Below are 27,712 nucleotides of genomic sequence, written 5' to 3' on the forward strand. Positions count from 1 at the left end.
TGCCCTGAAATCAGCTCTGAGCTATGTGAATAATTTTTAAGAGAAAAAAAAAACCTACTAATGCTCTTTTTCATAGAGGGCTATAGTTAGTAAACTTTTTTTCCCATATCTGTATAGCCATAACTGAGTTTTTAGTAAGTATTTCCAAATAGAAATGCCCCTCTAATTTTATCTCTGGCTTTCAGAACCCAACATCTGTGCGTGGTTTCAAAGTGGTGAAGTGAGGGTTTGCTGGCAGGGCAGGCAAGCCCTGGGAAACTCTTATTTCATAACAATATCACTTGGCTATGGGGCTAAAGACACAAAAGACAAGGGAATAGTTTCATGTGAGATGGGGGAGGGGATATCTAAGAAATTCCTTCCCTCTGAAATTGCTTTCGAAGGAAGATGGCCATTTGCTAGCATTCCATCTCATTATGCTATGACCAGAAGGCTGTGCAGCTCCCTAAAGGCAGATGCAAGGATGTATCATATCAAGTAGCTTTCTTTGGAGAACTTCCAATCGTGTTGTCCTGGCAGGACAGATAAAGTACATATGGAGGATGCCTGGGTGGCTCAGCGATTGAGCGTCTGCCTTTAGCCCAGGGCATGATCGATCCAGGATCGAGTCCCACATCGGGCTCCCTGCGTGGAGCCTGCTTCTCCCTCTGCCTGTGTCTCTTCCTCTCTCTTTCTGTCTCTCATGAATAAATAACTAAATCTTTTTTAAAAAATAAAGTACATATGGAGATGCAAACTAATTATAAAAGGAAAGATGGGTGTACAAACTGGCAATTCACTAGAGACGGCAAGACATACACAACTGAGTTAAGAGACCAGACTCTGATTTTGTATGTGCTTAGGCAAGTAAAAATCCTCTAGATGCCATTTCCTCAGCTGTAAAATAAGAGGCTTGGACTAGAGTCTTCCAGGCCTGCATTTGCTGAAGTGAAGAGCTCCCAGCAGAGGAAGGATGGCATTTCAAGAGAAAAGGAGAAGGGAGTGTGTATCTGTAGGGGGAAAGGCTTAAGAAATGCATGGACATAGGAATGTGTAAAGTTATTTGGAGCCTAGGGTGCAAAGCAGTCTGTCCTTAGCCTTGGCTGTAGACATCCCCGCACCCTGCAGAGCCGGTCTCCAAATAGCTTCCCAATTACAAATCCAGGGCATTGCCTCTTCTTACTCTCCTCCCTCCCACACATGTTCCTATTTCAGTCTGCATCTTGGGACAATTACAAGCCTCAAATCCAAGCATTTCTAGGGTTGTTATCACAACTTCAGGATAGGATAAGCAAAGCCCCAAAGTAAATGAAGGAGTCCAGAGCTGAAGCCCATGAAAACAGTCCATGTTGGTGCCAAAAAGAAACATCACACATGTTCCAACCTAGATTCACCTAGTAGATCTTTGGTGAATTGAGGGTCAAGCTTGTGAACGAAGTGTACATGGCGCTAGGCAAAGAATCAGATGACCTGTATTTATGTCTTATCCAGCTCTGCCCTCAGGTATGTTGGTTGGTCTCACTGAGATTCAGTTTTTCCACGTTCCATAGGACAATATTGTCTTTGACTCTTTCAGATGTTTTTTTTTTTTTTTGAGGCATAATATAAACTATTCAATATACGTGGAAACTTTTTTGGAAAACATAAAGTGCTAAGCCAGGTAAGGAGTTTTCCAGATATGCTCACATATATTGAATTTATGCTTTATGGTAGTTGCTAGATTTTCTTTTTAAAACAGTAATAACTTTACTAGTTTTATTGCAGTACTCTTCCCAAAACATTTCCAATTATTATACGCTCTTATTACATTGAGGCTTCTCTCCACCCACCAGTGGTTAGCGATGTGAATGGAGGTAGAGGTTGTAAAAATGTATAATGATGCAATAGAAATATGCAGGTAGAGATGAGTGTTTAGATAAACGTATTTGGAACTGAGTACTGTAAAATGCTAGATCTAAGAGCAGTCATTGACTTAAAATCCATCTGTGAAAAATGTTTATTGACTTTCTCAAATGTGGTAACAGTAAGCTTTTTTTTCTTTAAAATCCTATAAATAATAATGTGCTGTGCTTTTATCAGTAGGTAGCAACGTAACTAGGTAATATAAACTCACTTTCCAAATGTAAACAATAAGCCTTCAGAAATTATTTAATTGACATTGCGATAGCTTTCTAAAAATTGTCTTTGGCCATTTTAATTTCATAATAATATTATCACATTTCTCATTGCAGCTCTGTGGACACAAACTGTCTAGAGCATGGTAGGATCTTCATATTCAGTAGCTATAATGAGATAATTATCTATTTTATCTTTGGATTGAATAGTCTGACTTGTTAGAATTGAGGGCACAACTTGAGGCAGTTTTTATTTTGTTTGCGTAAGTTTTCCTTCCACCAGTAGCATTTTAAATATATCCAAAGACAGAGATCTCCTAATCATTTATTTGTCTGAAGGACAGTTACATTTATCTTAACTTACTTTATTTTCCTGTTGATATCAGTTGTGGCAGGCAACTCAGTTGCATTTCCCAGGTGACTTCAAATATTTCTACATAGTTTGCTGTGAATGTACTTTTTTTCATTTATGAGAAAATTTAGGATAGTGTGGATTATATAATATGGAAAACTTTTAAATGATTAACTGTGTAGTGATAATAAAAAGAAAGCAATGAAAAATGCTAACGTAGTCAAACTATATTACCATTGCAAGACTGTTGGTTAAGAGATGGGTGTGGACAACATTTTGCTACCTTATAAAGCCTTAGTTGTCACTCTTCTATGAAAGGACAAAACTGATTTTTGGCCTGCACTTTGGCATTTGTTACATTGCAAGTCAATTTTGTAGCAAACTACTGAATTTTCCTCTTCTGCCTCTTATACTGTTTGAAACCATCTTACCCTCCTACATGCCATGCTAGCCACAACTCTTAAAAACCAAACATAAACACCCACTGCTATTCATAGAAATTGCCCAGAACTCACAGCTTTTGTGTAGCCAATTTGTACTTGTTCTGCCACTTTACTTAATTTTGGACCTTTGGCCCTGTCACTACACCTTTGAACTTACTTCTGGACCTTTGGATCTGTTGCTTGTTTTTATGGTGTCCTGCAGTTCAATCTTGTGTCTGCAGTAGCTCTTGGCTTTGCGATCCACCTTGGCTCAGTGCTCCTGGGCTGGATCAATCCTGATGTACCCCTATCTTCTATAGTGTCTCAAACACAAGTAATCTGTGTCTGCCCCTAACCTTTATAGTTTAACATGGTTGCTTTTATTGCCCTGCTGGCTTACATGATTTTATGTAATGCATAAATGTTGGGGTGCTTTGGTGGCTTAGATGATTAAGTATCGGACTCTTGGTTTCAGCTCAGGTCATGAACTCTTGGTACCGTTGGGCTCCATCCTCAAAGGGAACTTTCCCTCTGCCCCTCCCCCACCAACCCACATTCTCTTTCTCAAATAAATAAATCTTAAAAAATAAAAATAAGCAAATAAAGCTTAAAAAAATAAAAAAGGGTGCCAGAGTGGCTCAGTGGTTGAGCGTCTGCCTTTGGCTCAGCACCCTGGGATCAAGTCCTGCATTGAGCTCCCCACAGGGAGTCTGCTTCTCCTTCTGCCTGTCTCTGCCTCTCTCTCTCTCTCTCTCATTGTCTCTCTCTCTCTGTCTCATAAAAAATAAATAAATAAATAAATAAATAAATAAATAAATAAATAAATAAAATATTTAAAATAAATAAATAGAGGATCCCTGGGTGGCTCAGCGCTTTAGCGCCTGCCTTTGGGCCAGGGCATGATCCTGGAGTCCTGGGATCAAGTCCCACATCAGGCTCCCTGCATGGAGCCTGCTTCTCCCTCTGCCTGTGTCTCTGCCTCTCTCTCTGTGTCTCTCATGAATAATAAATAGAATCTTTAAAAAATAAAATAAAATAAATAAATAATGAAAGGAAAAGAAAATGTTAACCTAAGACTCTGTGGTTATAGTCTTTAAACCTTTTAGGATTTTCTTCAACACAAATTGCCAACTCAAATTGCTCAAAGCAAATTAGCCTTTTTATATCATTGACAATGCAAACTGGTGAATCTCCAAAAACCACTTCTACTTGGCTTCAGAATGCATTTTAAACTTTCATATAATTCACTTTAAGTACAATAGTTAGATGGGAAGTAACCCTCTTAATGTGTCATGAAAGCCTAGGAAGTTCTTGCCCGGACAGTCTCCTCAGAATGGTCTCCTTTGGAGATTGACATGCAATAGGAGTATTATTTATGTCTGTGGCTTTCAGATTATCCATGCTGGGTATAGAATTCAGAAGCAAAGTTGGTGTAAAGAGGAATATTTTCACTAAGTAAGCAAGCAATAAGATCCACTAAGATAATGCAAAAGCAGGACATCTGGCTTGACAACAGATCTTGTGGAAGACACTCAGAAATTTTCATGGTTTATAAGCTTATGTAATCTGACTACTTAAAAAAAATAAACTCAGTATGCATCAGTCTAGAAAAATTTAAAGAGTATGCTTTCAGTTTACCACTTTGGCCATTTAAATAATTTACTAAAGTAATTACGAAGGTAGCTTTCGGGCAGCCCAGGTGGCTCAGCGGTTTAGCGCCACCTTCCGCCCAGGGCCTGATCCTGGAGACCCGGGATCAAGTCCCACATTGGGCTCCCTGTATGGAGCCTGCTTCTCCCTCTACCTGTGTCTCTGTCTCTGTCTCTCTCTCTCTCTGTGTCTCTCTTGAATAAATAAGTAAATTTTTAAAAAAATAAGGTAGCTTTCTAGTGAACATTCCAAAATGGATGTATAAAATATATTCATTTGGCTAAGCAAATGATAAAAATTATATATTATACTGGGAAGTATTATTTAGATATAGTGGAAAAGTGCATGTGGAGTCAGATGAACTTCATTCATAATGTCAGGACTGGTGAGCTCCCCATACTGTGATTGGTATTTGAGCTTCTATCAACTCAGTCTTGAAATTCATTTTGCAATAATCATTTAATTTATTTATTCCTCTATTTCAATCCATAATGAGTTAAGAGAGCTTACAAAGATCTATACAATTTAAAAAAATCAATTTTGAAAGAAAAATAATATAAAAGGTACCCTAAAAGCATACTTAGAAAACTGTATAATTGCAATATGTAATTTATATAGTCCTAGAATTAGATCATCAACTTGTCTCTAAGGAAACTAGACATTAAGAAAGGATGATTAGTTACAAGATCCACAATGGTCATGAGTCAAAGCAAACTGGTGGCTCTGAACACACTAAATGCTAACAATTTTCTCTCATGAGTCCATGGAGGGGACGTAGAATAGTGTAATGGATGACGTCAGCATCAAGTGTCACAGAGCTGCTGTTACTTAGTATTTTTCTTGGTGTAGTCCAGTGGATCATACAAAAGTGCAGCTGAATAAAAGCTCTTATCTGGAGGATCAATATCATGAAATCCAGGTATTAACAGTTTTCTATTGGTTTGACTGATTCTAGGAGTATATTTTAGAGTATCTAGAAGAATATATGCACTATGTATCTTTCCAGTAATCCCTTTACAAATATTGTTTTTCTTGGCTAAGCTTTTGAAATGTATCGAACAGCCATAAGTCCAAGATCATCCTTCTGACGTGTACCTGATGTACTGGTGCCCTTATTGCCAGTCAAGTGGAGCATTAAATGCTTTATCAGCTGAGTGGAAGATAGGATTGATTCTCTTATAAAAACTGAGGTGCCAGAAGACAGGTGCCTGAACAAAAGGTCATCTACTTTCTGTTCTGAGGAATGTCAAGAATGAACCTCTAGAGAAAGCATTAGCAGGATTCCCATCAGAAAATGATTTTCATTCAGTTCATGGTAACATGTATAAATGGGCCTTTATTAAAGGATATAGTGTCCAAATTGGTATCATTGTGTGTAGATTTATTATACCTGGTTTCATAGGCCATAAGAAATTTATAGGAAGGTTTACATTTGGTAAAATTCTAGGTAGTCTTTCTCATTTTACTTGTCACTTCCATAACAAGATATCAGCACCTTGCAGCCAAAATCAGCAGGAACATACATATCGTTGAACCAATGTGGGTTCATTGACTCATCACAATGAGGGAAAGCTCACACCTACAGGGAACTGTGTGACATCTCAGTAGGAAGCCTTAGAATTTGGTCTTCCAAGAGATGTTTTTTAAGAGGGTTCAAGGAAGTGAGAGTTCTTTATAGATTAAATACTCTGAAGGGCAGGGATGATTTTCTGACAGGGTTTCTAAGTAATTCTTACCTAGAAGGTGAAAAGATGAAGCAAGGCTAAAGCTGCAATAGGAAAGATACAGCAGAGAGTGGTCTGTTTTTTCTCTTGATATCATCAGTCATAGAGAGACCTTCTCTGAAGTTGGTGTGCTAAGAAATTGTTGATGTTTGGCAGAAGAACACCAAGGTAGAGCTGTCAGTTCCAGGCCAGCACTTACCAACAAGACCTAATTGATAGCTCTAGGTTAGCTTTCATCTGTCATCTTTTCTCTCTCACACACAGTCCAGGAACTTTTGTTTACCAGGAGACCCTGTTAAACTGGTCCTTTATAAAGGGAAGCCCACTTTTGTAGTACAAGATGCTAATAAAATATTTTTTAAATTATCAGCAATTATTTACAGAAAACAAGAGGGGAAACCTTTTTCTTGAATTAGTTGATGCTTTAAAAAAAAGTCCATGGATCATAAAGGGGCACATAAATTTTGAAAACGATCATACTCTTTTGGCAATCTCATCTTACAACTTGGATTAAAAATAAATTATTTCTACTTAACCCAACATCGTCATTCAAATTTTATTTGATAATTAGATAATATCTAAATCAGAGAAGAAAATAATAGTCCCATTTTCATTACTGATAAAACCGTATCTCCAACACCATATTCAATTCTATTTAACAGTACATTTTAAGAATAAAATAATGACAGCAATTTTGAAATATCTAAAGCTGCATCATGCAGAAGAACCTGTAGACTTACTCTATTCTGTTCCAAAAGCCAAAATCAGTATCATTAGCTTTATGTAATAGGGAACAAAGATTTCTGTTCAGCAGTAGGAATAAATGTCTCATAATTAAGAACTACCCAGAAATGGAATGGGTTACTTAATTATATAGTGAAATGTCCAACATTGAAAATGTTAAAAACAGAGGCTGAATGAACACAGAAAAAGCAGACATAACTGGAACATCTGGAATGAGAGTTTGAACTACATGGTTGGTCAAGACCCTCTCTGACTCTGAAGGCAAAAGCAATGAGTAAGAGAATGGAGTTAGAAAGTTAGTAAGTTACCATGATCTAGGGCAAGTTAAAGGCCATCATATTAGGGTTCCAGAGAACCCAATACTGGAGATGAGAGAAAAGATAACCTAAAAGGTTGAGGCAGTCTTGGTTCCCTAGTTTCTAAAATCAAGCCATTGATATGTGTCCTCTACTGAGCATGCAATTAAATTAGTATGACCACTGGGCAGAAACTCTGCTCTTCACCTTTTAATACTTTAGGTGTAGGCAATAAAAATAGCATTTATCAGTTACTTAGTCATGACCATTGCACCATGTGGAATGTTATGCAAATAAAATGTGCAACAACTCATATAATATCCTCATGAGTCTATGGGAAGGGTACTATTATTATCTCTGTATGTTTTATAAATGTTATAGCATGCTCAGGGTTGCGCAGCTACTATGTGACAGAGCCCAAATTTTAACCTTTGTTTGTCTAAGTTGTGGTCTTCATTCTAGGTTATACTGCTTCTAAGTAGAAGGAAAAATGAGGCTCTAATAAAAAGACCATTCTTTTCTATAAAGAGAAAGGATGTAGGGGGCCACAGTTGTTGGCAATATTTGTTGTTGTTGTTGGCAATATCTTAATCATCAAAATCAAATGTTTAATTTTCCATGCTTAGAGAAACGCCAAGATCAGATTAAATGTAATAGAGATACTTTAGCATTAATAGAAAAAAGATGATTATGCCTGTAGACTTAAATATCTTTAAGGTTTTCTTTAATGAGGAACATTATGTTTTGATGTTACCTGGTGAACTGTGTGGGAGTGGATCTTCTGTATTCAATTATTTTAAAACCCAAGGATCTCAACACAAATATTGTATTATAAGTAGTAGTTGTAGTAGTAGCCATAGTAGTAAAAGAAATGGAAATAGTAATAGTAGAAATAGTAACAGAAATGAGTAGCAAACATCCCTGAAGTACGTATGAGCCAAAAAACTTATTAATGTCCATTTCATTAAATACTCAGAGTAGTTTTATCAAGTTGGTCATAAACCAACAAATGTTGAAATATGGGCTCAGAGAATTTAGGGAACTTGCCCAGCTGACATATCTAGCTGGCTTGAGAGCCTCTCATGAAAACCTTGGGCACCCAAATATATAAACTTTTTATTTGCATAACTTGAAAAGGTCAATTAAAGGTATATTGGGGAAAATGTGCAATACAGCATTAATTTTTTTTGTTTATTTTTAGAATAGAAGCCCCAGATCCTAGGGAGCAGCTGAACTTCAAGCTAAATGATTTATCAGCCTCATAAAGTTAATGTGTTTTAGATTTTTCCTTTGGGAATAGTGACTATAAACATTCATATAAATAAAATAATAATCCAAATTTTAATATTTCCCAGTTAATCAGTCTCATGTTGACCAAATTTAATGAAATGTATTAAATAGTAACATGTTCCACACAAAGCCATTTTAAAAATTGGTCTGAGTATTTAATTTGGTGGCTGCTAACAAGTTTAGTGGAGTGGACAAAATACCCTTACCATGTATTCAGCCATCAATGTCATTAAATAGTGGTTTAGCAATTTACTGCTGGGTAATGATCCAGGGCATCACGATAGCTCTTCAGATCTCTCAGGTAAACACAGTCTGTTTAAATTAGTGTTGCATGAGAATAGGACTATTTAGCATGACTTAATTTAACGTAAGATAATGAAGACACATAATTTCAAGTTCCATTACTCAACTGATAAAACCTAGATTGGAGTCAAAACAGATGTCTGGTTGGGCCCCTGCTCTCTAGAAGCTTAAAGTCTACCGGGGTTGCCAACATAGTAGGTAAGCAGGCAGTCTTTTTTTTTTTTAATATTTTATTTATTTATTCATGAGAGACACAGAGAGACAGGTAAAGACACAGGCAGAGGAAGAAGCAGGCTACATGCAGGCAGCCTGATGTGGGACTCGATCCCGGGACTCCAGGACCGTGCCCTGAGCCAAAGGCAGGTGCTAAACCACTGAGCCACCCAGGGATCCCCCAAGCAGGCAGTCTTATAAGTGACAACGTAAGTAATATAAACAGCCCAGGATACTAGGTTCTGAAACTAACATACAGAAACAGTATTCAGGTCTTTATTTTTGTCAACATATGTTCATTGAGTACACTTTGTGTTCAGTGAGCAGTTGTACAATGTGCCCTCTAGACACACTGTACTCCTCAGATTTTTATTGTGCCTCTGAATGGCCTGAAGGCCTTGTTAAAATGCAGATTCTGATTCAATGTGTCTGGAGTGGGCACGAAAGTTTGCTATTCTAATAAACGAGGTGATGCTGATGGTGCTGATCTGCATATCACACTTTGAAAGGCAAGAGTATTAAATTGTCTTAATAAAATCTTTTTTATCATTTCTCATTAAAACCTGCCACATCTTATACATACACAAGGATATTTAGAGAGACTTTAGTTAGATATAAATATATCTCTACATCTATCAAGCACAAAACTACCAAGTGACATTCTTGCTACTTGCCCAAAAACTTTTGGCTGTTCCCATCTAAAAACACCATTTGAAAAGGCTAGAAGGCAGTGGAATATCTCCTTGCAGTCAGTGTCCTGACTCTTGTCTAAAACTATCCACCTTAGGGCATGAGGTAATCATGAGTTCCTGACATAGAAACCTGTCTTTTAGAAATTACACTGAAACCACCGACTCATTTTGTAGCACTTGCTGAACACCTCTCTATCGATAATAACTTTTAGTCACTACCAGTTTAGGCCAAATTGGAGCCAATGACCTTTAGGTGAAAGTTTCATATTCTATTTCCAGTCCCTGGAGCCATCAAAGACTCCTGTCGGAAGAGTTGTAATTCATGAATTTCAGCATGCTGCCTCTAGCCCAAAGCACAGCAATTGTTTCTTGAAACTAACAGTCACACATAGGCTGTCTGTTGCTCGTGACATAAATCTAAGAGACTGATGGAAAAATTTGGTTTAAGTTGCTTTTTTTTCCCCTAAGCAATGCTTTAATTGATTAATACAAAACTCGAAACTTACATGAGCAGTTATCTACCTCAGTTAGTGACAATGGATTCCTAGTATATCTAAATAAAGATTTATCAACACTTGTTTCTTAAAACTGAACTTTCAAACATGAAGTAGGCTTTCTTTTCTGAGCATAAAAATGTTGTCAGGGAAGATGACTGGAGACCTGTGTGTGAATCACTGAAGAAGAAGACCTTTCTGTGTTCTCATCTCGTTTCCACTGTAATAGGGACATGGCGTAATGAGGAAAAACTGATAGGCTGGGCCTGTGGTACTGTTTTCATTTAGTATTCATTCCTATGAGGTAATCATCTAAATTAGTGAGGATTTGCCCTTTTATGTGGAGGAGAGAGCCTGATCCAAATGGCCTCATAAAAAAGGAAATTGCTGAATGAAGTCATTACTCTAATTAGCGTTAATGCTCCCAATGTTAACAGTATACCTTTTTTAAAAATGACGTTCAATACCTTCCAACCTACCGCAGTGAGTAGTGGTCGTGGCCTGAGTGCCAGATTTAATTGTCCTTTCAATATCAATTTAGACAGATCTACTAATAGGGTCGTGTTATTAGATAAATGCCTTTGGTAATAGGAAAAAATGTCATTACGGAGCTGGATTGAATAACTGTTCACTGTGATGAGCAGTAAACTATCAAAGCTTACTCATTTATGAGGCCTACCTACCTATTCATTCGGAGTTCTTTCTCTTATCTACGTTCATATAAACAATATCATTGTTTAGCTGATGGAAAATGTTGAATGAAGCTTTCTATCCTCTTCCTAGAATATTTGGTTCTGTATTTAGGTCAAATCTCAGTCCATTGACCTCCAAATTACTGCTCAGATTCTCTAGTGTTGAACGTTTTATTAAATTCTACAATTAGGCTTATCAGTTTAGGTTTGTAAAATGATTTTATTTTTGCTATTAGTATTTCAGTTTTAATAAAACCTGATGTGTATTTGTCATTCTCTCTCTCTCTCTCTCTCTCTCACACACACACACACACACACACACACATTCTTCTTCCAGTCTTCCAACTATCTCCCATCTCTCTTATTCCCCTTCAAATCTATTGCCACATAATAGCAAAAATGAATAGCCATTTAAAACATTTAATAAATCATGATTCCTCTTTGTGAAACTCTTCCCAAATCCCTTGACTTAGCTGACAAGGCCTTGTAGGATTTGCTTCCTGCTTGTGCTTCTCGTTGAATCCTGCACCTCTCCTCCTCGCCCTTTATGTTTCAGTGATGCTGACTCAATGATAACTCATCACTCCCTACATATGTCAAACCCTTCTGTCCTAGTGATCTTTTTTTTTTAAATTTTATTTGTTTATTTGAGATTGAATGAGTGAGAGAGAGCCAACGAGAGGGAGAAGCCGGCTCTCTACTGAGCAGGGAGCCTGACACAGGGCTCGATCCAGGGAGCCCTCGGCTCATGACCTGAGCTGAAGGCAAATGCTCAACTGACTGAGCCACCCAGGCTCCCCTGTCCTAGTGATCTTTTATTCTTTGGGCCATAACTCTGTTCTCCTGGCTTTTCATACAATGAGTAATTTTCTTTCTTCTGGTCTCAATTTAAACAGTACTTCCTCAGATAGACCTTTGTTACCCTGCTTAAAGTAGGTTTCTCTGTGACTATTTCTTACAGTCCTCTGTCATGTCCTTTACTTATCTCTTCATTTGGTTAATTTTAATATCTTTTCTCCTCTGGACTCTTAAGTTCCCAAAGACAAGTACTTTATTCATATTGCTTATTTACTGGGCACATATTAAATGCTCGATTAATGAGTCTTTTAGTCTATACCTGGAAAATTGTGTCAGTATTTGTTATTACATAGACCATCTGGTGGCAGTCCACATCCTGGGAGCCAAATCCACTCTAATGCCTATTTTTGTACAGCCCACAAAATAATAAGAATGGCTTTTATATTTTAAATAGCATTAAAAAAATCAAAAGCAGCACAGTATTTTGTGTTACCTGAAAATCATAAAATTCAAATTTTAGTCTCTAAAATACTGGTTTTTTTGGAGCCCAGACATGCCCTTCATTTATGGGCTGTGACTGCTTGCATACTACAAGAGCAAAATTGAGTAATTGTGAAGAGACCATATGTCCTGGAAACCCTAAAATATTTACTCTCTGGCTCTCTACAGGAAAGAGTTTGCTGACCTCTCATATAGACAGATTTTTTTTTTTTGTAAAGAATTAGAATTTTTTTGTAAAGATCTTATTTTTTTAGGTAATCTTTACACCCAACATGGGGCTCAAACTCACAACCCTGAGATCAAGAGTTGCATGCTCAGGATGCCTGGGTGGCTCAGTGGTTGAGCGTCTGCCTTTGGCTCAGAGCGCGATCCCAGAGTCCCTGGATTGAGTCCCACATCAGACTCCACATCAAGGGAGCCTGCTTGTCCCTCTGCCTAGGTCTCTGCCTCTCTCTCTGTGTCTCTCATGAATAAATATTTTTTTTTAAAAAGAGTTGCATGCTCTACTGACTGAGCAATCCAAGCACCCCAGAATTTCAACACCAAAAACACTTACATTGTCCTGAAGCAAAAAAAGATTATTTGGAAGAAAGAATGGTAAGAGATTCTAAAATAGGCTACTTGAATCCTTCTTATTCTAGCTTGACTTTCAAAATAAACCCCATTTGATTGGTCTACCTGACCTTGAGACAAAAGCAGTGGATTTTGAGGAAAAAAACAGTGGGTTTTCAGACTTCAGTGTGCATCAGAATGAGCTGGAGTGACCCAGGCAGCAGAGATTCTGATTAGATGGTGGAGGACTAGGGCCTGAGAATTTGCATGTCCTGCAAGATCCTACAACAAGAAAGAGCAAGAAGGATTGCATCTTTCTTTACAGAATGTGGGTGTTTTGTCAGTGTGAGAATTCATTTACTCAGTATTGACTAGATGTCAGTATTATTCTAGATGCTGTGAAAACAAAGCTAAATGATAAATAGCTTCTTTTAAGAAGCCAAAATTCAGTGCTATCCAGACATTAAATAAATAATTACCATAAAGATAACAGCTATAACAAGAGGTAGAAACAAATTCTGATGGGGGCACCAATCAGTTCCTGAATATCTATAAAAACTTTTAAGAAGGAAAATTAAGACTTAGAGAATTCTGTAATGTTTTAAGAAAGAAGTCTATATGTCACTTTGGTTATGCCAATTCACAGCATCTCTTAAATCCTGAGTATTGGGTGCAAATTTAGAAGTTCTGTTCAATATTTCTTTCAAGGAGAAAGAAAGGGAGGTCATCACGGAAAGGCTTACAGTCCTTCAAGCAAGTGGCTAATATTAGTTCCTACCCAAACTTTATTCCATTTGTTTTCCTCCTCTGAAAACTAACCAAATCTTATTGTTGTCCCCATGTTCATCACCTCCCAGTAGCCAATTACAATCAGTGAACCTCTGCAATAAATCCCTCATTGACTTGAAGACTTTCCCTCTTGTCCGTTCTAGTCCATTCCACATGCTGCAGCCTAGCAATCCATTTAAGAAACAAATTCAAATGTCTTTTAAAACCTTCAATGGCTTCCCTTTACTTTTTGAAAATTAACCCAAGACTTTAACAAAGCTTTTTGATCTCTAACTTCAGGGCTCACTCTGTTTTTGGCACCAACCATACTGTTCTCTTTTAGTTCTCCTAAAAACTATTCTTCCTCCAGAGTCAAGGCTTTGGAGATTTATTTCTTCAGCCTGGAATGCTCTTCTGCCTGTACCGCTTGAGATTTTATTGAGTGGAGACATTTACTGAGACATCACTTGAGTGTTGCTACTCACCTTTCTCATCTTAGCATAGACATCAGTGCCCTGGCAAAGCTGTCCTCTCACTGACTCCACCCCCTTCCCTGCTGTCAGAAGGAAAGAAGGACTTACCCACACTAGTAATCAGTCTAGAAACGGAGGCCATACTGTTGTGGTACCAATGTGGGAGAAGGTCAGTCATCATGTTAAACCTGCCATCGACTATCTTGAATGCATTTAAATCATCAAAAAACAAACTTTAGATCTCATACCACATAGCCTTTGAGTTTGTGGAATATTAAAGTATTTTACAATGTAGATTATGTCTTGAGTTAAATTAGGAAAGCAGGAACTTATCTGGATGACTAGGTAGCAGAAATTTTGAAATTAATTTTTATAAGCAACTTGGTTTGTTTTGGGAGAAAATACACACATTAGTCAGCTTGCATATAGTTGAGCCATTTGATTTTCAGAGATGTCCTTGGGACAAGTTTTGGGAATAATAGAGAAATTTTATTTCTTATTGTTAGAAAAGCCACATACATTTCTTTAAAGATCTGTGCTGATTCAGAAATATTTTTGGTTCAGATTGGGGAAGGGGACTGGGTGTTCAATCATAATTCATTTTTTCCCCCTAACTATCCTAATTTGAGCTCTTCTCAGAGTTCTTAAAAATACCACCACTAGATCTTTATAGCTCTTGACAGCTTGTAATTTTGTATTTGTTTGTTTTGATTACTATAAGGTATGTTTCAGAGGGGACTTGCTTGTTTTGTTCACCATTGTGCCTTGCGGTAATACATGCCTGACACATAGTGGGTGGCCTCTAAATATTTGCTGAATGAATGATGAACAGTTGGATGTCCTTCTGTCCATTACTCAGCTCTCATTGGCTTGGTTAGCTGATGAAAATCTCACCCTGCAGTGAACCCTTTTCCTGACTGAGCCTCTTGTTCGTCATGTGTCTCTTACTGTCCTGGACCTTTGGATTGATTCTCACCCTCCTCTTCACCCACTCTTATTAGTTATGGATGTCATTATCTGCCATCAGTAATTGACTACTTATTAAGTCTTGCTTTTTTCAGAACTAGGCTAGGAATTGCAGCATTATGCGATCTAAACATTATCATTTTGACATGTAATTAACATAAAAATGATTACGGGGATGCTTTATTTTTTTGCATACTAAGTCTTCAAAATTTATCATGGATTTTATACTACAGCACATCTCAAAGCAAAACTGGCCACATTTCAACTCCATCAATGGCTAGATGTAGCAAAAGCCTGCGATATTAGGCAGTGTAACTTCTATGTTATCAGCTATTATGTGATGACGGATGGCCATATATGCATGGCTTTGGCCAGAATGTCATCTCAGGGATTGTTTTAGAACTCTACAGCTTCATGGGAAGATACATCACATGTATCTAGTCCTTGTTGCTCCTTGTTCTAGTCCTCTTCCTCTTCTTCATTTTCTACCTATTCTTCTCTTTATTTTCCTCTTCCTTTTTCTCCTTTTTTTTCATTTCTTTCTACTTCTTTTCTGAACTTTTCTTGACTCATATCCTTCCCTCTTTTTTTTTCTTTTATTAATGCAACAATTATTCGACAATAAACTTGTATTTCTGCAGGGTGCCTGGGTGGCTCAGTCAGTTAAGCATCTGCCTTCGGCTCAGGTCATGATCCTGGGGTCCTGGGATTGAGCCTCTCATGTCAGGCTCCCTGCTCACTAGAGAGCCTGCTTCTCCCTCTTCCTCTATCTCTCCCCTTGCTCATGCTCTCTGTCTCTCTCTCAAATAAATGAAAATCTTTAAAAAAGAAAATAAACTTGTATTTCTGGTACTTTCATAATTTACTACAAATAAGGAAGATCCTGTGACAGGCAAAATTATAATGTAAAAATTCGAGGAGTAGGGGAGGTCCACCCCAATAAAACATACATCTTTAAAGAACTAATGGTTGGTTTCTGGCTTTTTAACCAGGAAGTGCCAGTAGTTCTGACAATTTTCTTTGTGAAGAGATTGATTTTCATAGGTCGTGTATATATTGATTCAGAGAAAAAAAAATCTGTGTTATTATTGTACAGACCAAGCCTTATAGTTAGATACCAAGGACTCTTATTTTCTTTAGCCTTTTTGGTTCTCTTGGCTTATAAATTGGTTCTATGTACATCTAAATTACACCTGCTAACTTTAGCCATACTCCAACACTTAGGATTTATGTCCGTAAATGTCTCCCACAAGATGATCACAATGAAAATGCTGACTCTAAAGAAGTCAGAAATTTTTAAAGCATCACGTGGACTAAAATATAAAGTTGAAGTGCTTCGTATATGGCCTTCCACAAAGTAATCACAGTTCACATCCTGTGGGGATATATTTAAGGACTATCTAATTCACCAACAGGGATGGATGCAAATGAAAGGCTTGGAACAAAAATAGAAATACTCTGCAGCCACAACCACCTTCCCAAAAGGGAATGTGCAAAGAAATAGAGAGTAAAATGACAGTTCTTCACATTTATGTCAGGAAGGCAGATGAGTCCAGGCTCTCGAGTAATTGAAACTATTGGCTACATTTTAGTGCCATTTTCTATTTTCAGTTCAGGACTTTCTAATATGATGGTGAGGAAATATAACCTGGTCATTAGAGCCTTTAAATTTTTTTCATTGCAGAACTTTGGAGATGAGTACTTCAGAACTATGACCCAATTCTGTCATTTCGTAAACAAGAAAACTAAGGTTTAGAGGAGTTTAATGCTTAATCCAAGATCTTGTAGGGGGTTAGCGATAGAACCTCAGTTAGAACCCAGATTGTCTACTGTGTGCAGAGTTCTTTCCACTATACTAAGCTTGGAAAAATCCAACAGACAAATTCTCCAAGGAGAAGTAAAATTCTTTCATATTGTTTTTCTGACTTTTATTAGCAACTGAGGATTAGAAATTAGATGTTTGGTAAATTTCTTTCATCATTAACCAACAATCAAATTAAAATTAATCACAATTTCCCTGGGTATTGTACTTGTAAGACAGTGACAAAATAAAGTCTTAGAGGTCTCTTAATTTCTTAGTAATCTCAAAGTATCACAGTTAATAGCACCACTGAGAGAAGAAAGTTATATGACAAGCCATAAATGTTGTCTGAGAAAAATAATATTGTCCTTGAAAAGTGCAGGTTCTCTTATCAATTTTTGAAAAAGTAAATTTAATCGAGATAACTATCTCCAGGCATCCACTGAGCTTTGTATAAATGCCCATTTAAAAATTCATTAAATTTTCATGTCTACTTTTTTATTTACTGAGCTGTGAAGTGGCTGTCTCTTTCGCACTGAGCTCACTAGACACCTTAAAAACTTTAAACAGTTAATTGCAATTAATAACACAATTGAAAATGATTTCTGCTCATGGTTTCCAGACATGTAAATTTATTACTAAGTGGAATCATAGTATAATTTTTTTCACAGTGCTGTTTTCCAAAAATCTTTGACATTTTGCATCTGTTCCCCAAAGATCATCACATTTACCCACTGAGTGCCTGGGCTACTCAGAAAAACACTTCTTTTGTGTTTCTTGATAGCATCGAAGGTACTTCTGAAAATTTGTTCGACCACTGAATTGACTAGTTATAGCCCAAATTTCATGATTAACCTTTTAGTATATAGTTTTGAATATTGTTAAAATACAAGCATTAAATGGGATATCTTATGCCAATGTTAGTCATCAGTATTTTCATTTAAATTAGTTTATTAGAGTGTTAAAACCCAGTCACATAAGACCCAAAAGAAATTGGAAATGGGAAACATATACTGTATAGAGAAAAAAGAAAATTTGAATGATTATGAACATGAGATATGAAAGGAGAAGCCAATTGAAAGAAAAGTGAGGCACTTGGTACCAAATAGTATGGATATTCAAAATAAGACTAGAGAGAGATAACAAGAGAGAGGACAACAAATAAGAATAATTTATGTTTTAACATCACTTCCATGAGTCATCAATTCCTCTCTCTGTAGGTTGTGACTGATTATAAAGAGACTCTTTAGTCTTATATTCGAACATGAGAACAGGGTCCTCATGCAAGTTCATATTTACATTATTTACATGAAGCATTTGTGGTTGTGTTTCACCTCCTTTAACCTGTAACTTGATAATAAAGTCAAACGTGGATTTTTCAAGTTAAGACAAGATAAAGTGATAAAATGGATGATTGCGAAGCAGGATGGAAGAGCGTTGCTAGGAAATGTACATCTGTTTGGTGATTAATAATATTTTACATGTCCTCAGTGCAGCAAAGCATTTATATAAGAGAAATATCATTGACACAATGCCACTTGAAATTGTTACCATATTTTGGTGTTTATTCAGTTTTCTTAATCATTTAAAGCAGAGATTTCACTTTATTATTTACAAGAAAAATGAATCAGTCAAGTGATAATATGGTAATCTAAAATGTTATTGGTTAAAAGGAATTATCTGAGGCTATGATGTCCAGTATAGTAGCCACTATTCAGATATTGATATTGAGTCCTTGAAATGGGGTGTGTCCAACGTAGAATGTGCTGGAAGTGTAAGCTATACACTGGGTTTTAAAGACTTGGTAAGAAAGAAAGTAAAAATGTTGCATTCATAACTTTTATATTGCTCATATATTGAAATGATAATAGTTTTGATATATTGGACAAAGAAAAATATATTACAGTTACAATAACTTTCATCTTTTTTTCTTTTTAAAAAAGTGGATAAGTAGAAGAATTTATTTATTTATTTATTTATTTATTTATTTATTTTTTAAGATTTTATTTATTTATTCATGATAGTCACAGAGAGAGAGAGAGAGGGGCAGAGACACAGACAGAGAGAGAAGCAGGCTCCATGCATCGGAAGCCCGATGTGGGATTCGATCCCGGGTCTCCAGGATCGCGCCCTGGGCCAAAGGCAGGCGCCAAACCGCTGCGCCACCCAGGGATCCCAAGTAGAAGAATTTAAATTGCATATGTAGCTTATATTTGTGGCTCACATTACGTTTTTACAGGCAATACTGCTCTAAGGGATCTAATATTATTTAAATGCAATATGCTGGTGAACTGGGCTTATACACTTTTTGATGTTGCTATAATTATAAATGTTCAAATGCTTTACTTTGAAAGCAGATGTATATTTGACATTGAGAAATTGCATATAATGTCCTTCTGTTCTCTTGAGGATTTCCTTGCATAACTTCTGTCCGTATGTTATTTGGCACAGGAGGGAAATGTTCTGAACTCTTCCGAATAATGCCTGAAGGGAAGAGTCACTAAAGAGAAGGTTATGTGATTCCCTTTAAATAAGCGAACCATCTACCCTCCCCAGTCTGGGAACAGTTACATTTGGCAAAGATTTATCTTGTGCCTGTCCACGCTGGCTAACATAAATAAATGAAAGTTTGGTCAGAATGACCAGAGGAAACCTACAAAAACTTGCAGACGAGTTTCAGAAAATGTTAGATGAAGTCATCTATGTGATTTTTGGAGAGCATTGATAGGCAATTGAAGACAGTAAAATTTAGAATGTTTGTCATTGGAGATCATATTGTGTTGTAAAACCAATAAACATTTAATTTAGAATAAACCTGAAATTCTTAGGTAGAGTTTGTTGCAGAATAATTCAACTTGGCATCTGAAAAAACAGAAACTTTCACATTGTTTGTACTACTGTCTCATTTAACATTGAATTTCTACAAAATTCAGCAATTTACTGTTCAGTGTAAGTATCAGTGACAAAATATCATTTGGGATGTTGTTCCTATCCCCAGCACATATGAGATTAATGCTCTTCTCTGCAAGAGAACAAGACGTTATCTTTTGAGTTCATGAAGTTTTTGCATCTTGGCTGGAGGCTACTAACTACATATGACATGATGAGGAAATGAGACCTTTTGGGGGGGAGACCAAAGTTAAATATTAAAGCTGCTTACAAAATAACTTCAAAAACCAGCTGACAAAAGCATTCTTAAGTGTGACGCTGAGTCTTGTTTTCTTTGGGAATTTTAGGACGTGCATTTTAGGAATTGCACTTTAGGACATGCAATTTTAGAAGAGGAGAATATTGTCTAGATTGCATTTACCAACTTTGTTTTGTATTTACAGAATTTCTAAAACACTAACTCTGTGCCCATATGACTGATTCTTGCCTTGGCTGACAAGAGTTTTGATACTAATTTTAACTCGTTGATATCCCTTGTGTAATATATGAAACATCTTAAAATTTGAATCTTTTCATGATCTGTGTTTCTATAATAAAAATCTGAATCGTTGATGTGGATGAAAATGTTTATTTACAATTTGGCAAATTTTCCAACGTAATTAATTAATTATGAGTAGATCTCGAACTCTGAATGTTTTCTTTCTGTCTGATGCCAGAGTCAAATATTGTAGGTGTCATTAAGGAGGCTAAGTATCAAACTATTTGCTCCATTTATAAAACTATGTAACACAAATGATGAGATTCCCAACCTCTTAAATTTTGCCATACACTGTTTCCAGCACAAGGACAGATTCTCAAGCTCTAGGGAACCCAGTGATGGGCTGTGTTGTATGCATGCCTTAGAGTCCCTGTAAGCAATCATCTCTCTTCTACTAAACCATTATCTGAAATTGATTCTTTCTGGTTACCAAAAAGGGACTAAAAGCACTGAGAATATTGGGGAGAAATGAGGGTCAAGACTTTAATCTGTGAGGTATGTTGAAGACAAGAATATTATCTTTCTAAAATCCAGCTCCACTTGGGTGCAAAATGGAATGAACTATGACCATTTGATGTAAAATCTACACGTTATTATATACCCAAAGGACTGAAACAACAGAGTCAGCATCTGAGTATACTACTTAAAAAGCCAAATGCACTTAAATAACAAATCACATGTTCCCATCATGAAAATTGATCTTATTTAAAGGGAGAACATGTCGGAAATAAGTAAAAGCATTTCAAGATATTCCACTTTGGAGTATTGCATTTCCTCGTACCTAATATTAGTTTTCAGTGTCATTCCTACTTTTTATCATAGTATCAGAACTTACAGGCATAAAGAATACGGTATGCCTCAGAAAATACTATTTTGGTGTCTATTCTCCTTCAATAAAAACCAGCAGTACAGAAAAGAAAAGAGTTTATAATTCATTGAAATAGTCTATTCTTTTTCGCCCTTGAATCTGCCATTAAAATCAATGTGGAAAAAACAAACACACACCTGGGAAAGGTCAGAAAATGGATCCAAACATTATTTTGAAAACTTAGATTAAGACTATTTGAAAAGGTTATTTAATCTGATAAGAAGAGAAATAATTCCTGTGGTAGTCTTCAAGTATACCATGCGAAAAGTTATTTAGAAAGCTATTTTCAAAAAAAAAAAAAAAAGAAAGAAAGAAAGAAAGCTATTTTCATCTCTTATGAATGACTTAGGAATGGATCTGCATAAAAGTGGGTAATGGATTAGATTTTCCAGGGACACACTAGGCAAGCTTAGTTCATAACAATGTAATTATGTTGCCTCTCTTCCTTTACAAGAAATTAGTACACTGTCCATTATAAATGGGCATGTATGAATTTTTTATTATAAAACCAATTATTGACTTTAATAGAGTATTCTTTTTTCATATTTCTAGAAAGCTTTTCCATGTTTATGGTATCAGAAATAGGTGCATCCACCCTGTTTCACTCTTTAGAACTATAAGTTTATGGGGAAAAAAATCATTCTTTTAAGTGCTCAAAAAGCTGAGGAATAAATCAAGTTCCTCAAATAATTGTCTTTTTTCCCTCAAGCATTGATTAGAAAGAAGAATACGTAATGTATAGATAATCCTAATTATAATAGAAATAAGTGAGCAATTCTATGTATCATTTGATTTTGCCATCATATTCAATAACTAAAATCTTATATTAAATTTACATGAAACTTCTAATGAATACATCATTTTTTACAAATGCAGATGTATTCAGAGAAAAATAGACTAGAAAAGCCTATATCCCACTTCATTTCCGAAAAAAACACACATATGCTTGGACACATGCACACATGTACATTTTTGGAAGGGGGGTGGGAAAAAAGTCACCAAAAATGTCCCAACTTTATTTTTTGGTAGCAATTATTACCTTTCCCTTTAGAAAGTAATGATTTGTGTTTAATAGTTGTGGCTTTTTTAAAAAGATTTTTATTCTTAAGTAATCTCTAGGGCAGCCTGGTGGCTCAGCGGTTCAGTGCTGCCTTCAGCCCAGGGCCTAATCCTGGAGACCCGGGATCGAGTCCTATGTCGGGCTCCCTGAATGGAGCCTGCTTCTCCCTCTGCCTGTGTCTCTGCCTCTCTCTCTCTCTCTCTCTCTCTGTCTCATAAATAATTAAATAAAATATATAAAAAAGTAATCTCTACACCCAATGTAGGGTGGAACTTACCACCCCAAGATCAAGAGTCGCATTCTCTAGCAAATGAACCAGCCAGCTCTCCCCCTCCACACCACCCCTCCTCCCCCCCCCCCCCCCCCGCCCCCTCCATTGGTTGTGGCTTTGAATGAAGTTCTCTCCTGTCAGTTCTGGGCAGATTGCAAATTCTATCCCCGCCCCCCTTTTTTTCCCTCTTGGGAGGCAACATAATATTTTGAAGAGATGAGGTTCTTAAGTCATACAGGTTTTTCCACTTGCTTCATTTGTAATATTGGCAAACAGTTTAATTTTTAGAGCCTCCATTTTCTTTTAACTACAGAGACAGAATTATTTCATACATTTTTTGATGAATAAATGTCCAAGGTAGCCATCATATATTGAGACGTGTTCTGAACCAATCGCATTACATGTCCCTTTGTTACCATTAATCCTTATAACAGCACTGAGGGTAAAAGTTATTCTAGCCCCCATTTGATCCAGGAGTGCTTAGGTAAAATGTTTATTACAGTGCCCAGCTCAGTAAATTGTGGTGGTGGTGATGGTAGTAATAATACTAGTCATTGCAGTTGCTGCTTTGTCCCTGATCATCTTACAGCCCCATGTTCCCAGTTTAACCGAAGAAATTTAAGGATATAATGAGGTAGCCAGTTTAGGGGACACGGGATTCAAAGACAGGTTTATTTCAGCATGATCTGTGCCATTAAATGTTATGCCATTTTGTTAGGATATTTTGAGATTTTAGATTTGCTAAATGTTGGCACTGTGCATAAAGGCATCTCATTCTTAATGGGACACTATTTTCAAATTATATTTGAAAGTGTTTTGGTGTTCATTTTCTTTTGAAAACATGCTGATATGTTACCTAAAAGACACATTTTACCCTTAGCATATGGGTTTCTGTACACTTACATCAGGGAATCACTTCAATGACTTAGCTAACTGACTACCTGGCTAATTCTTCAACTTAGTTTAGGTATTTCTGGTTGCCTGGTTTTATGCATTGCATTTGGTATAATAGCATGTTCTTAGTAAATTATATTCCTCAAGTGTAGTAACTATATGGGTTATTTCTGTGCTTCTTCTAAATTTTTCTTATTATTGCTAATGAAGATAATCTTAACATTTTAACTAATGATTCATACAGTTTTACATCTAGAATTTAATCTGAAGTCTTATTTTCATAAATCAAATAGTAGAAATAGAATATTATTATATAATTTATAATCACATTATTTAGCAATATAAATTCCACAGGATCTGTTACTTCATATTTATTTTTAGCCTGAACTATGAATTTATTTATTTTTTTTAATTTTTATTTATTTATGATAGTCACAGAGAGAGAGAGAGAGAGAGAGAGGCAGAGATATAGGCAGAGGGAGAAGCAGGCTCCATCCATACACTGGGAGCCTGATGTGGGATTCGATTCCGGGTCTCCAGGATCGCGCCCTGGGCCAAAGGCAGGCGCCAAACCGCTACGCCACCTAGGGATCCCTGAATTTATTTCTAATTAATAAAAGGTTATGTTTCTACTTCAGGGAGATTTAAACTATAAAAGACAAGTTGGGGGAAAAAAAACACTGACATGTGATCCATTTTTCTCAATACTATATACTTAAAGGAATTAAGATTCTCAGAATACTACTAACAAGTATATTATTTATTGGGACATGTTGGTTATTGACTAGTTTTACTTTATGTTTATTAGATAAGCAGTTAAGTATTGAGATTTCATAGAAAGCATAGCAGTACACTGAGAATAGTGCAAGCCCTTAGGGATGCTGAAATATAATAATAATTCATAGACTTCTAAGAAGTAACTAGCAGTTTTTGTTTGCTCAGAATTCAGCAAGTACATTTAAAAAGTCTGATTCATTCGAAATGCTCTAAATTAAATTAGAAAGTAACATTTAGCAAAATGTGTATCATCCACTTTGCAGACTACTGTATAAAAGTTTTACATGTATAAGAACCACTTTACATGATGATATTTTTCTCTTGCATTTCTCTTACAACTGTGAATAGCCATGAAAATGAGCAATAGCATTAGTGTTACAGCTAGCCTTCAGAATATTCACTTAGTGCCAACATGAGGTTTACACTGCCATTAAAACCATTTCAATTTCACAGTTTATGAAGCACTTCCTCTTACATTCTTCATCTTCATAATAACCCAAGGAGGAGGACAAGTGTAGTATGTAGATATTGGTCATTTCTGTGGGTCCAGCACCCCAAGACCATCCCCTCTTGAGGGAAAGCCCTGTGATGAGGATGGAAGGTAGGGCTCTGCCTCCCTCTCCTGAAACCAAAGGAGAGCAGCCATTCTCCAGCTCTAATTCGGCAGCTCACAGGCTCTCCCATGACTGAGACTCAGCCAATGAGACAAACCTGCCCGAGTGTTTTCTTGGAAATGAATGAATCAGCGCTCCTGAGGAGAGATTCGGCCTCGCTCCAGCCAAAGGAAAGGCAGGTGAAGCCTTTGCCCATGGCAGTGGAATCAGCTGGGCTTTCAGAGTCCAGGCCAAACAGATGCAACTTGCATGTTTTGACCAGACTCCTTTGTTTCTGCCCATTTCCCCCAAGATTGTTCAGCCTCTTCCCTTAACTAACCATCTCATATTTCTCTCTCATGTTTAACTTAACTATAGTAGATTTTGGAGGGCACCTGGGTGGCTCAGTGGTTGAGTGTCTGCCTTTGGCTCAGGTCATGATCCCAGGGCCTTGGGATCGAGTTCTGCATTGGGGTGCCCATGAGGAGCCTGCTTCTCCCTCTGTCTATGTCTCTGCCTGTCTTTCCCCGTCTCTCATAAATAAATAAATAAATAAATAAATAAATAAATAAATAAATAAATAAATAAAACCTTTAAAAAACCAAAACTATAGTAGGTTTTGGTTATTGCCACCCAGAACATAGGTATAACAAGTACTGCTATTCCCAATATATAGATGAAGAAATTTACCCTCAGTGAGGTTAAGTAACTTCCTTGAGTTGTAATCATGTAGAAAAGCCAAGTCCAGAACCCATGACTTCCAGATCATAGGTTGTTTCTTTCACAACACACTGTTTTCCCAGCAGCCTTCAGTGGCCTCAACAGATAGTGAGACGTGCTTCCTCCTCCACTGCTTCTTGATTGCAGTACTTAGTCCCATTTCCTGTTACAATGCTTATCTGCTTGATGTCAGCAGTGCCTGTCTTCTACAACACACTGCTAAGCATCTGGAAGACAAGGATTGTTTTATAGTCATCATTTTCCCTCAAACATATATTGGAGTGCCTGGATGCAGAGTCAGTACTAAATAAAGATTGTAATGAATGAGTAGCAAATGAGTGCATAAATTATTCAATTAAATGAAAACACCAATGTGGGCTTGAAGCTGATGCTAAAAGTATAACACTGATTTTACAAAACACCACGATGTTCTTTACCAATCAAAATCTTAAACTATAAATAATTTCCTTAAATATATAAAGATGCTCACTTGGTAAGCATTGATTCCGTGGCTACTATGTGTCAGGCTGTTATTACAGAGAGAAATAAGAATTCATCTCCCCTGTTAAGAGGTCTCACAGACTGATGGGAGGAACAGATATTCCATAGCTCAGATCATGAGAGCTATGATTAGGGCAGTAGGCCCACAGTCAGCAGCCATGAGAACCACTGAACTGGCCTGGTGATACCCCTCTGGGCAGGTCACTGTGGACATCAAGGAAAACAGTCAAAGCCTTTTGAAAGCTACAGAAAAAGCACAATATACTTTGCCTTTCCAGACTGTTGTGAGATATGCTTAAAAAAAAAAAAAAAAAACTACAAATTGCCTCTGGGAGGCTCAGTCAGTTAAGCATCTGACTCTTGGTTTCAGCTCAGGTCACGATCTTCAGTTCCTGAGATCAAGACTTGCCCATCTGGCTCCATGATCAGTATAGCCTCTGTTTCTCTGCCTCTCCCTCTGCCCTTCCCCCTGCCCATACTCTCTCTCTCTCTTTTTTCAAATAATAAATAAATCTTTGAAAAAAAAAGTTATCTGCACCCTCATTCAGACATAATTATTTTTAAAAAGGTTATAATCAGGCATATCAAATTTTAAAAATAATTTTGAAATAGCTTTGAACAATATGAGACTAATACATAAGACTATATTTTGGTTTGGCAAAAGGTGAAAATGAAGATAAATCTGTATCTTTATTTAAGCATTAAAGCCCAATATAGTAAAAGCAACAAATAAAGATGCATATAAAAATGTGAAAGGAGACAAAGCCATATATCTGTATGCATGTAAAATACACGTATATGCAAGAAACAGGATATACATTTATCAATATAATTTCTATTTTTTACAGACTGTACACACAGTAAGAGAAATATCTAACTCCCTGAAGTTTTGGTATCATTTGCAGACAATTACTACGGCACGCCAAAGCCTCCAGCAGAACCAGCACCATTATTATTAAATGTAACAGACCAGATACTTCCGGGAGCCACTCCAAGTGCTGAAGGAAAACGGAAGAGGAATAAATCAGTGAGCAACATGGAGAAAGCCAGTATAGAGCCTCCCGAGGAAGAAGAGGAAGAGAGGCCTGTGGTCAATGGAAATGGAGTAGTAGTAACACCAGGTTAGTCATTTATACATATGTACATATTTATATGTATGATTGATTATAGTTAACCTCAGAGAGAGAGGATTCTAATATCAAATGGAAAGGACATAATTCTTGTATCCCTTTTATTAGTTTTAATTTCGACATATAAACCAATTAGTTTATGTTCCTCGGTTTGTTGTTTCATATACACAGTATTAATAGAAATTTAATGAATTATTTCTACATTTTAGAAAATATTACAAGTCATGAATATGATTGTATAAAGTTCTGGGATCTTTGCTAATTAAAATTAGGTAAAATCTATCCTTAGAAATCTTACTATACTCACTGTTCTGGAAAAAGAGGTTGTTTCATGTGATTTAGTTAACAACTTCAATGAACACTGTACTCAAAATGACTAGAGCTACACCATGTCTGTATATTTTTCTCTCCACCCTTATCTAATCTGGCAATGTGGAGAAAGCATCTTTAGACATTGACTTCGTAAAGGCACCTACCCTTGAACAAGGAAAAGGCTTGTTATCTTTTTTATTTATGATCTATCATATCACATATATAAAGAAGAGCAGGCAGATATAAAGTGTGTTTGCACAAGGGTATGGCTTTGCTATTTTCTTGTGCTTATTACTAACCGAGTGCCAAATTTTATTATAATTATAAAATTAGTT

The 27,712-nt window shown here is 36.6% G+C and overlaps 1 protein-coding gene across 13 annotated transcripts in view; it reads left to right on the forward strand.

Moving 5' to 3' along the window:
• MAGI2 (membrane associated guanylate kinase, WW and PDZ domain containing 2) overlaps positions 1 to 27,712 on the forward strand; it is a 1,325,593-nt gene that overhangs the window by 810,463 nt on the left and 487,418 nt on the right. For all 13 annotated transcript variants that reach the window (XM_077863874.1, XM_077863875.1, XM_077863880.1 and 10 more), the window contains exon 4: positions 26,841 to 27,056. In XM_077863874.1, coding sequence (XP_077720000.1) covers positions 26,841 to 27,056 — 216 coding nt within the window. The remainder of the gene's footprint in view (positions 1 to 26,840; positions 27,057 to 27,712) is intronic.

Source organism: Canis aureus, chromosome 21 (assembly GCF_053574225.1).
Source record: "Canis aureus isolate CA01 chromosome 21, VMU_Caureus_v.1.0, whole genome shotgun sequence".
Taxonomy (NCBI): Eukaryota; Metazoa; Chordata; class Mammalia; order Carnivora; family Canidae; genus Canis; species Canis aureus.